The sequence below is a fragment of the Carassius auratus genome, chromosome 42 (genome assembly GCF_003368295.1).
Source record: "Carassius auratus strain Wakin chromosome 42, ASM336829v1, whole genome shotgun sequence".
Lineage (NCBI taxonomy): Eukaryota > Metazoa > Chordata > Actinopteri > Cypriniformes > Cyprinidae > Carassius > Carassius auratus.
Window position 1 is genome coordinate 18,452,678 of NC_039284.1, and position 12,094 is coordinate 18,464,771.

The 12,094-nt window shown below is 35.7% G+C and overlaps 1 protein-coding gene across 2 annotated transcripts in view; it reads left to right on the forward strand.

The window, feature by feature from the left end:
• The window catches only part of LOC113060964 (transcription initiation protein SPT3 homolog), a 101,219-nt gene that overhangs the window by 71,751 nt on the left and 17,374 nt on the right, over positions 1-12,094 (forward strand). For both annotated transcript variants that reach the window (XM_026230228.1, XM_026230229.1), the window contains exons 6-10: positions 137-282; positions 6,193-6,268; positions 9,020-9,132; positions 9,375-9,485; positions 10,787-10,951. In XM_026230228.1, coding sequence (XP_026086013.1) covers positions 137-282; positions 6,193-6,268; positions 9,020-9,132; positions 9,375-9,485; positions 10,787-10,951 — 611 coding nt within the window. The remainder of the gene's footprint in view (positions 1-136; positions 283-6,192; positions 6,269-9,019; positions 9,133-9,374; positions 9,486-10,786; positions 10,952-12,094) is intronic.

A 12,094-nucleotide genomic window follows, 5' to 3' on the forward strand; every position in this document is an offset into this window, starting at 1 on the left:
TAAACAGTGTATAGTTTTCTATGATTCTGTGACAGATAAGTGTGTGTTGTCTGAGCTCTGGGTCTTCATGACTCAGGTAAAGGAGTGGAGTGGGCCGCTGGGTCTCAGCTGAGTGACTGTTTCTGTCCTCTCACAGACAAATACAACAGCAGCAGCAGCAGCAACGTCAACAAGAGACAGCGTCTGCTGCAGGACTTCATGAGCTCCATCGACCAGACGGGGGAATTCCTGACGCTGGTGGAGGAAGAGGAGGTGGATGAAGTCAAGCAGGAGCGGCTGGAGGTGGGAGCACAAATATGCACGCTTTCATGATAAAGATTTGCCGGACAGTGTCATGCCCATTTAAATTAACATTTGAAATGTTTTACAGGCACAACAATACATTAACTATCAAAAATCTGTTTGTTATTCAAATCCATATTCAATTTTAGATGCAGTCGATAAACTTGCATTGTGAGAAAACACATATGATTTTTTTTTTTTTTTAATAACCAAGGAAGTTTTTCCCTATTTGTTATTTCATATTAGTTTTACAATATACTATGACATAGTTAATTCTAATAGGTATTTAATTATAAAATGTATTGTTTAAAAAAAATTATACATTATAAGTAAGTCAAATGTTATTGAAATTGATTGATTTATTTTTTTACATTAATTGATTTGAATTAGTAGACTTATCTCTTTTTAGTCCATTTTAGTTAACTTTATCCAGTTTCCATTCACACTGCGTATTTTATTTATTTATTTTTATTTAAAGCAATGCCACTTTTACATATTATATAATATATAAATGCATCATTCATTCATTCATATTATATATCAAAACTATATTATATATATTCATATAATAAAAAATAATAAAAAATAATTTTTATTATTTTTTTTATAATTATTTTAATAGATATATAATATATATATTTAAATATATATATATATATATATATATATATATATATATATATATATATATATATATATATATATATATATATACGCGATTAACTAAATTGTTTAATAATATATATTTAGTGAATCAAGAGCTCAAACAGCTCAAGGCAGCGTGTGCCCTTAAATGACACCGTGAACGAGTGCACTTTACTCCTGTAATCATCGTGGAACAGAAGTTTGACCCAAACAAGGTGTTTAAACACAGTCACGAACCGCAGAAGCACCTGATATTGAGACGACACTGAAACATGTGCTTTTAATACTCATGCTGAATAAAAGAGAAGAAAGCAAGGCTCCGGCTGCTGTCAGTAGGGTTCATCGTCCTCCACTAATAGTCTTAACATCTCATCTGAGTTTCCATTGTGATATTTTCCTCTGTGCACAGCAGACAGAGATGCAAATATGAGTGAAACTAGAGAGCAGCAATCGACATGTAAAACACCAATGGGAGCGTTTTCAGTCCAAACTAGGAAAGCGGTGTGGTGATGCGCTTCTGTATCAGTCCAAATTAGACACTGATCTCTGCGATACGAACATGAACTCTATCCTTTTGTTCTCCATGTGCCAAGTGAAATAAATGGTCACATCTCAAAGATGTAATTAAAGGTCTGAAGCAAGAACCGTGGACAAGGGGGTATTACCATGAGACTTTATACGTCCCTTCTCAATTAAAACTGAGCCCCAGTCAGTTCTGGATGTGGCCAAGAAAGCCTGCGGTTTCCCCCAAAATGTTGTTCCTACTGAGGGTTTTAATGGGTATGTTTTAGCTATCAGGACAACCTTTTGAGAATAAGGGATCATATCCTTCTGGGCCTCCCACTTTGCCCCACTCATGAATCCTGGAGAGAGGAGCTTTATGGTTGAACCACACGGCATTGTGCTGCTTTATCAAGTGCCCTGTTCATCCGCAGCCCCCTCATCTTCCTTAACCAGCTCTTTTGGTTCATGTCTGGTTTTCCTGCGCTCTTCCATCTGCTGCTTACACATGCAGTTGCCAGCTTTATATATATATATATATATATATATATATATATATATATATATATATATACACTGTATGTATTTATTATTGGCTGACTAATAGCCAGTGTTGAAGAATCAGTTTTTTTTTTTTTTTTTTTTTCTTGATTTTGCTTATCGTTTTTACATTTGTAAATGTTTATAATTATTACATTTTAAATGCTATTTATTTTTCAGATTTATATATATATATATATATATATTATATATATATATATATATATATATATATATATATATATATATATATATATATATATATATATATATATAATCTTAAATTATAAATTAAAAAAATTATTATTTTTATTATGTTAAATGTACTGTATATATTGTATATAAGCACATAATTTAATAATAATATATAGTTTTATTATATAAAATATTATTTAACATTTATTTAGCATTATATTATGTAATTGTATTATACAAGATTATAAAGAATAAATTATGTAATTAAATGAAAATGTATTTTTAAATATTAATTTATGTATTTAGACCTTTGTTTATTTTGTAATTTTGTTGCATGTGTGTATAAAATAATAAAAATCCTAAATTATAAACTTTTAGAATATATACAGTTTCCTGTTTATATGTAATATTACAGTACATCATTTATATAATTTTTTGTAAAATATAAATGATTTTCTATATGTCTACATATAGATATAATTATGCATTATTAAATTTTTATTATTTTATATTTATGTATTTTACGAAAGATGAAGAATTTAAGATTCGGTCACTAATCAAATTTTAGAGTGTGATGATTACAGAAGACCATTTGCCAAAAAAACCCCCAGATATGTTCTGATTCATTGGTTTAGTCAGAATATGAGTCTATTACTACTCAAGCGCTTTTATTACTGTGATTGAGACCATTTCAAACCTCTCATTTGCATCGTCCATTTACTCTCCAGATTTTCTCACTGTGTTAATAAACTACAGCACTTGTGTAAATACTCAGGCCATTATTTCATAGGATTCCAAAGCCGCAGCTCACGGGTCAAGCATCTGTCAGATGTCCAGTCCAGGGCGGCCGGGCGAGGGTATAATTCACTCGATCAGCCGGCGATGGCCTCTCTTTTGTCAGCGGTGTGTGGATCGTGTTTCCTCCGGCAGATCATCCATCTTCCCAAGGACCCTTTAAGATCTCTTGACAGTCTGTTATTTTCCCGGCTGCGTTCAGATGGGAATGTTTAAAAGTGTTTTTGTCATGATGTGTGGGATCCGCATTGTTTTGCCTTAATGCCATGATGACAGCAGGACGCTATTCTGGGACGCTGCTGATCTGTGCTTTGCAGATTCCCTAGGAAATCTTAAATGCACTCTTGCACTTGCTTGGGTTTTCTCATGACTCTGGATAGTTATTATTCTTTTTTTTCCACTTTCAGACTTTTCTTTGAAAGAACAGTTATGTGAACTTAATATACTGGACGTTTTTTGAGTCGGAATGACCTGATAAAAGGGTGTTTGGTCTTTTTTTTTTCATTAAGTCACAATTTCCTTGGATTTGAAAGTGGATCTTTTTCTTTCTATCCATCCATCTATTCATCCTTCCATCCATCCATTCATCCATACATCCATCTATTCATCCTTCCATCCATCCATTCATCCATCCATCCTTCCATCCATCCATCCATTCATCCTCCCTTCCATTCATCCATCATCCATCCATTCATCCATCCATCCATTCATTCATTCATCCATCCAACCATCCATCCATCCATCCATCCATCCATTCATCCTTCCATCCATCCATCCATCCATTCATCTTTCCATCCATCCATTCATCTATTTATCCTTCCATTCATCCATCCATTCATCCTTCCATCCATCCATCCATCCATCCATCCATTCATCCTTCCATCCATCCATCCATCCATCCATCCATCCATTCATCCTTCCAGACCTCTTTTATCATATACAATGCTGTTATAATACTATACTATATTAACATAATTCCTAACCTATTTCATTTGTGATATTTGTACTTTGGTCTGGTTAAAAACATTGAGTTTCTTTGTGTATACATAGAAATAACTCTGTGTCATTGTATGTTATCATCATCATTAATGCATGGTAGCATGTAAAAGTCAAATATATTGGGAATCACATGCATGTGAAATGAAAGTGAAGCATTTTGCGTTCACAATGCCTGGGCTGAAATGCTCCGAGTTCACTTCACTTCACCCTGTCTTGAGTTTGTTCAGAGCATTCACATTCAAGCCAAAAGTGTATCATGAATTACAAATCGAACCCCACCACAGTTTGTGTTTTGCATTAGAAGAACTCCTTGCAGAACATGAACTACACATGTTTTTTTCATAGTGATTATGACCTTTAATAGATTCAGGAAGTGGAGTTTTTCCCCCCATTTGCTCTTTCAACAATAACTGAAGTTCAAGTTGTGAGAGTCATCAGCCGTTTTATTGAGTCTCTTCAACATGTGAGGGATGTTACATCTCATTTAAATATCTTCCAAGACCTCCTATCTTCAACACTGACTCTCTTTCACGCAAAAACAGAGGCGCTTTAAACCCATCCGCGTTTGATCGTCTAAACTTAGCCGTGCGTCTGAATGAAACGCCCCACAAATTCAATTCTAGCCTGCCTCGGGCTGTTAATCACCGAGTGAAATATACAGTACTACACTAGATATCCAAAATATATCTTGGGCCTCGGCCTATGGAAATCTCATCGCTAGCAGTGGTACAAATTGAGATTCTTTTTATCCAGACCACACTGGCACGAAATGAAAGTCAGCAGCGGCCAAATCAAATATTTGCCAACGTCCTCCTATACGGCCACCTCGTCAGTTGTGGGTATAATTTGGCTATTAGCAGGTGGGTTAACGTTTTGATTTAATCAGCGGCTAAACATAGTATAGAAACATCGAATCCCCCGCTGCTCAATAAGCCACAGTCAAAACATTTCTCCCGTCTCAGGCCAGCCGCTTGACAAGAGTTATTTAAAAGTGCAGCGGCTCCAGTCTCGTATCGCTCCCGGCCCAATTTGGAGCGGGACCCAGACACCGAGACTGCTGTGAATTCCCCCTCGGAGTGCAAAACGAGACCTCCGTTCGGCTCTTAACGACGCTAATAGAAATCGCAGTTCCAGCGCTAGTAACGAGCAGGCGCTCGCCATCATTAATATGTATTTTCAAAGATGGAATTTCCAATGACTGCCAGCTAACTAAATAAAAAGACTCCGGTTGGTTTGGGTGGGCTGAAAGCGATCCAGGCGAGCGTCACATCAGACTCTCCTCAGTCTCGAACCTCGACATGGCTCTCTCTAGACCCTTAGCGGCACGAGGAGGGAAAAAAAGCAGTCGTAAACCTTGAACCTTTATGTTTTATGACACACGGCCTGGTGGAGAGCTCAAATTGACTGTTACGTGAAGGTATGAAATTGGTCCAGGATGAGGAAACGTCTAATTATAGGTTCTGACCTGCAACTTAACACTCTCTGCTGTAAATCCAAGTCAGACCTGTTGGGTTGCTATTAAGAGGGTTCATTACTGCGCACGGCTCTCTTAAAGTTTACACAGACAGCCCTTCTCTTGTTATGTTATGCCGTTTCATCACATGGCGTAAAACGAGGAAATAATGATGACTGTCTTCATGGAGAATCCTTAGAGTGACTGTGGTTTAAACCATTTATGACATGACTATAACCAAATTTAGTAAAGTATATTGTAAATATCTTTTAATGTTTAAATTTATAGTCTTATTCGACAAGAACGCATCAAAAGAGACATTAAAGACATTTATAATGTTACAAAAGATGTTTATTTCGAATAGTTTCTGTTCATTTCAACTTTATGCATTTTATTGAAAAATAAAAATGATACAATTTTCCGTAAAACAGTTTTTAACTAATAATAGTCAGAAATGTTTCTTGAGCAGTAAATCAGCATATTAGAATGATTTCTGAAGGATCATGTGACGCTGAAGACTGGAGCTGAAAATTCAGCTTTGATCACAGTAATCTATTACGTTAAAAAATTATATTCAAAGATCCCAGTTATTTTAAGTTGTAAGAATATTTCACAATATTTCCGATTGCTCTGTATTTTTGATCATATAAATGCAGTCTTGATGAGCAGAAGAGACCTTTCAAAAACAATAATTGGCTTGCATTTCTCATTTTTATGATGTTGACTCATGGTATTGGGGATAATAATTAATATTCAGCTTTTCATTGTTTTTTTTTATACAGAGAATTGAGAAGATGACCAGAAACATGGATTCTAGTCAGTACAGTGATTTCTGTGAAAGTCGACAGCTGAGTTTTTGTGAGTATTTGTTCTCACGCATGAATCATTTGGTTTCATTCATGCATTTTTCCATTCAAAGTGACTTGCGTTGCATTAAAGGTGTGCATTTTATCACTTCATGCATTCCTTGGGAATCCATCCCATGACCTTGGTGTTTCCAGTGTTCATGAATGCTATTCTCTAGGATTCAGTGCACATGCATTAATAAATGCCACCGTTTTATTGCTGCATGAGCATGTCAGGTATGGTTTGTAGTATCAGTGTAGAGCGCAGCACTCCTCATGTCAGTTGCAGTGCGTCAGATATCGTCTCTGATGAGTTGTTCGGTTGGCAGTTCTGCGCCCAAGGGCTTGTAAGAACGCAGCTGTGGGATTGTGAACACACCACTGCTGGCTTCTGAAGGCCACATTTCAGCACTAATAACATGTTCACTGGCTTAGTGCCGCTCCAGTAACTGTGATGTCTTACTGGCATTGAACTGCAGGTCCAGACAACAGCACTGTAAATGTGCCTCACTAACCCTGTTACACAACACTGATGCTGAGTAAACACTAAATCTGACCCAAAACACGTCACGGGGTGGAAACCGAGCGTTTGTGGTTAAATAGGCTATTTCTGACATTAAATAACGTATTGTACTTATGTAAATTGTACAGTGTGCATTGTGTTTTGCCTGATATTTTTTTATATTATGCAGAAAAGGTATGGCATTTTGTTAGATTCCTGTCACATTGCATGCATGTTTAAAGGAATAATTTAACAATAAAATTCAAATTTGCTGACTCTCAGGCCATCCAAGATAAAGATGCATTTGTTTCTTAATCAGAACAGATTTGGAGAAATGTAGCATTGCATTACCAACTGATCCTCTGCAGTGAATGGGTGCCGTCAGAATGAGAGTCTAAACAGCTGATAAAAACATCACAATAATCCACAAGTAACTCAAACCTCTCCAGTCCATCAATGTTAACGTCTTGAGAAGCCAAAAGCTGTGTCCTTGTAAGAAACAAATTCATCATTAATACATAATATGAATATGAAATATGAGCAGATCAAACACTATTTAATGGTGAAAAGAAGCGTTTTTATGGACCAGAAGTGACAGTTTTCAGTTAAACACACCTTAATGATGATGAATTTGTTTCTTACAAACATTCATCTTTTCACTTCACAAGACATTAACTGATGGACTGACGTGGTGTGGATTATTGTAATGTTTTAATCAGCTGTTTGGACTCAAACTCATCTACATCTTGGAAGACCGTTATTTCCTGATGATTTACTCTACCTCGTGTCATTCAAGAGGTTCATGTCTTTCTTTCTTCAGCTCCAAAGAAATGAAGGTTTTTGAGGTTATTGAGGTTATTTGAGGATAGTTTCACTAGATAGGAGACTTGTTCCTCAGCTAGGATCATGTAGAGCTCTTTGAAGCTGCACTAAAAATGTAATTCAGACCTTCACTCCGTTGGTTCCTGTTACGTCCCAGGTTATAATTGTGTTTTGGGTACGATGTTGTTTCTCCCTCTCCTCCCATTCCTTTTTTTTTTCTTCTCTCTCCATCTCTACTTTCTATTTCAGCAGTATTTGCATGCTTTGTTTCTTTTGTCCTGTACTATCTTGTTGTTCAGATATTACTCGTGGTTCTTTGATAACTCCATGATAAATGGCCCTTTCGATCTTTCTTCTCTCTGATGTGTTCACCGTTTCTGTTACTTGGTTTTCAAACCAATATTATTAAACGAGGAAAGGGAACAGAACAGGTAAGATATCACGTGATACATGTCCCATACTGAGGTTTTCAGTTGTGTACAGAACACTAGTTTAGTGACTCGTGCCACTTGATTGTATGTTTTCTTTGGCTGGAAGTTAGAGCGGTTTATTTTGGGGCGTCTTTGATGCTGAAGATTTTTACTTTTATATAGGGGTTTGTTTGTGAATATTGATGGTTGAGTTAAACTAGAAGTTTTTGTTTTTAGTAAGGTTGGTTATGTTTTGTTTCTTTCTTTTTTTGGCACGGTCTGGTTCTTCTCCTTTTCTCCGTTCTTTTGTACATCTTTTATTTTTGCTCGATTTACAAAGTGTAAATAATTTGTAAAGTTATGTAAATTTTCTGGGTTAATATGTGGTTTTGCTTTATCACTGTAGTAAATAGAAATGTTGCCGAATTTGCCGGTTGTGTGTCGTTGACTTTTTCCAGTACACGTTCAGTGTTTTAATGTTGCACCCCTTTATTTTCCCCTAGGCTTTAAAAAGGGTTTGTAACATTAATGGGGGCTCGTCCGGGATATATAACAGTTTGTCCCGAGCAATTAAACACTGTAATGGAAATTAAGTGATGGTACAGGTTACGGAGCGTTTTTTGTTGGAGTAAAGCTTAAGTCGTGGATTGTTGCTTGTTGGATATGAGTAATAATAATCATGACTTCGTTTAATTTGCAAAAAAATTATTGATAATCCGACTGCAGAGCTCCTTGATATATGTAGAAAGCATGAATTATTAGCTTTGAAGTCCATTATATGGAGAAAAATCCTGGAATGTTTTTTCTCAAAAACCTTCATATCTTTTCGACTGAAGACAGAAACGCATGAACATCTTGGATGGCACTGGAGGAGAGTAAATGATCAGGATATATTTATTCTGGAAGTGAATGGAATACTTTTACCGTACATAGTAATTAACAGGTTTTTACTGTAACACCAAATTTCTACCGTTTTTTCTAGTATGCATCAGCACATCATTTTCTCTCTCAAACTGTCTGCTCTGTTTAGCTAAAAAGGCCTCGAAATTCCGCGAGTGGCTGGACTGCAGCAGTCTGGATGTGAAACCCAATGCCATGTCCATGGAGATCCTGTCCTATCTGGCCTACGAGACGGTGGCCCAGGTGAGCATGAAATCACATCGTGCTTCAGATGAACTAAAACCACACACTGTCTCATTTCAGGAAATCACTCTTGACTTTTGCTAAATTGCCGCTTTACTTTTGCTCACGCCTTTTTTCAGTGCAATAAACATTGAAATTAGACCCCGAAGCGTTCAATATGATGTTTCCTGGGAATAATATTGTCATCTTGTTCTTCATATCAAGTGCCATTACTCATAAGCTGATATGGTTTTATATCTTAGGTTGTTGACCTTGCCCTGTTGGTTAAACAAGATATGACTCCCAAAACAGGCGATCCATTTCAACACGCCATATCAGCAACTTTCATCCAGTACTGCAACTCCTCGGCTGAGGTAAACAAAACACTTCTTAGGTTACTTATTGTCTTCGTTTTTCAGTGTTGTTGTTATTAACTAAATGACTTTTAAAAACTATTAGAAATCATTTTCATTAAGTTAAAAAAACGTTAGATGAAAATTAGAAATGTTAAAATAAGTGAAGTAGATATGTTTAAGTTGATGTCCTAGAATAAACTGAAATGGAAATAAATATCCGAATGACATGTACATAACAAAATAACTCAAAATAAAACTACAATTTTTTTTTTTTTTTTTGAAAATATACAATTTAAAGCCACATTAAAATATTAATAAATACTGTAATATATAAATTATGCCTAAATAGCACTGTTGATGTTTATTTGGAAATTATAAATTGTTGTTAATGGAATTATCCCCCAAAATAGTGTGTGTGTGTGTGTGTGTGTGTGTGTGTTAACTGTTGTCAAATGCATAGTTTCCTCAAAAAAAAATTACAATCCTTTATTTAGCAGAATATAATGAATATGAATTGTGATTGTTTTTTTTTTTTGTGATGAACTGTTCAAATCAATCATTGTCCTCTAGTTCTCAGAAGGAAGCAGTTCTTTGACCACTAATGTGTTGCTTGTTTGGTTTAACTGCATTAAGCTCCTTGACATTCTTCACTGAGAAGCATCTACATTATGCGTTCTTAGGTTCTAATCCACTATTAATATGTTTTATCATGTTAGTTGCTGTTTGGTGACGCTGTAAAGTAGTTCAGATGACTTTACTGGTGATAACAGTCATGTCAGCAGCTTTCTCCAATCAAGTAAACCAAATAAGAGCGTCCTGCTCCGCGGGTTTGACCCCTCGCCAAGTTTGTCCAAGGTGGTTTTGAGCGGCGGGATCCGTTCCATGGATCGACCTCTGTGTCACTGAAACCACCAAAACCTCATCTGTCTCTCTCGCTCCCTTTTTTTCGGACTCAGCCAAGGCCACTCCGGGTCTGGAAGAGCATGTGGTATTTTTTTAGCCTGAATTCCAGTATTGTTTTTTTCTCCTGGTCCTTGGGGGTCGGCGGCGTTCCCATGTGGCGAGAGTGACAGAATGACCCTGTGGTTTGAGCGATAGGACCGAGACGTGTCGTAAGACTGCAGCTGATGTTTTCAGAGTCGTGTTGTGTAGCCATGACCTTTTAACATCATGAGTTGTCTAAAAGCAATAATTGTGTATGAGGGGGGCAGGCCACATTATGATTTTGAATGTGCATCAGTCGTCTAATGTCACTCTTGGAAAAATAATGAATTTGTGCTCAGGTGTGTGATTTTTTTTTTTTTCCATACCGTCTTTAGACTGCAAGCACCAAAAAGGAGACAGACTCTCCGGAAAACACACCGCCGTCGACTCCCAGCGGCCCTTTGACGGGACACCAGGGAAAGATGCACTCCATGGCCCAGGGGAACGGTGGGCCGAACCAAGATGGAAGCAGTAAGGTCAAACAGAGGAAAAGGAAGAAGGTACACAAATATTGACTGATCATCTATACTATGTTGAGAGCTAGCTTCCAGTCCATTACAGATGAGTGTGTGATCACTGCACCAATAGTGTTTGTTTAATGGAATTGCAGTCTGTTTATTTAAGAAACCCAACTGGGCCAGACATAACAACAGGCTTAACCAATGGGGTGAGTTGTGGGCGGGGCTTCCTGTTTCTCTAGGAAATAACATGCTTTTTACATTTAAGGAGTGGTTAACCCGGGAATATTTTTGTTATATAACATAAGGTGAAGTGTGTCGTTTTGGCACCACTAGTCATTTGTTCACATTTAACATTGACTTATGCAATACAATGTATTATGATTTCCTTAAAGGCTTTGTAAAGTGATATCTTTTTAAAGTATTTTTTTTTAGCTGAGAAATTTATATTATATAGAATAATAATGATATTATTATTATTAATAATAATTTTTATTATCCTATAAAATAATTATTTAAATAAATAAATAATATACATAATAAGGTTTTATTAATTTTATTGACATTTATTATTAATAATACATTGCTTGAGAATTTAATCATAAGACAATAATAATATTAGTAGAACTTATCATAATAATACATTTTATTGTTATTAATTCTAAAATTATTTATTATAAATACTATGGCATTGCATATTACAAATATTGTTGGCTCTGACACTCTGTCACTTTGGATAAAAACATCGGCTGAATGCTTAAATGTCAATTAATAATAATAAATTATTATTATAATAGTATGTAAGCATTGATGTATGCCCTGTGTATGGTAAAATTCTCAAACAATGCACTATTAATAATAATATGTTTTAATAAATAATGAAATTATTTTTTAGATAATAATACCATTATTATTATTATTATTATATATAATTATCAGCTAAAATACACATTAAAAATATATTATTTGACATCATTTGCAAAACCTTTAAGGAAATCATACATTTTATTGTTCAAGTTCAATGTGGACAAGTAACTGCTCATTTCTACACTAAATTCTCAACCTTTATGTTACATTTAAAGGCAGTTCAATCTATTACTGCAAATATCTCTCGTCTGCCATTGGTCAAACAAACAGATAATCCCGCCCTAAACTCACACCAATGGGCCACTCAGCAAACCAAAG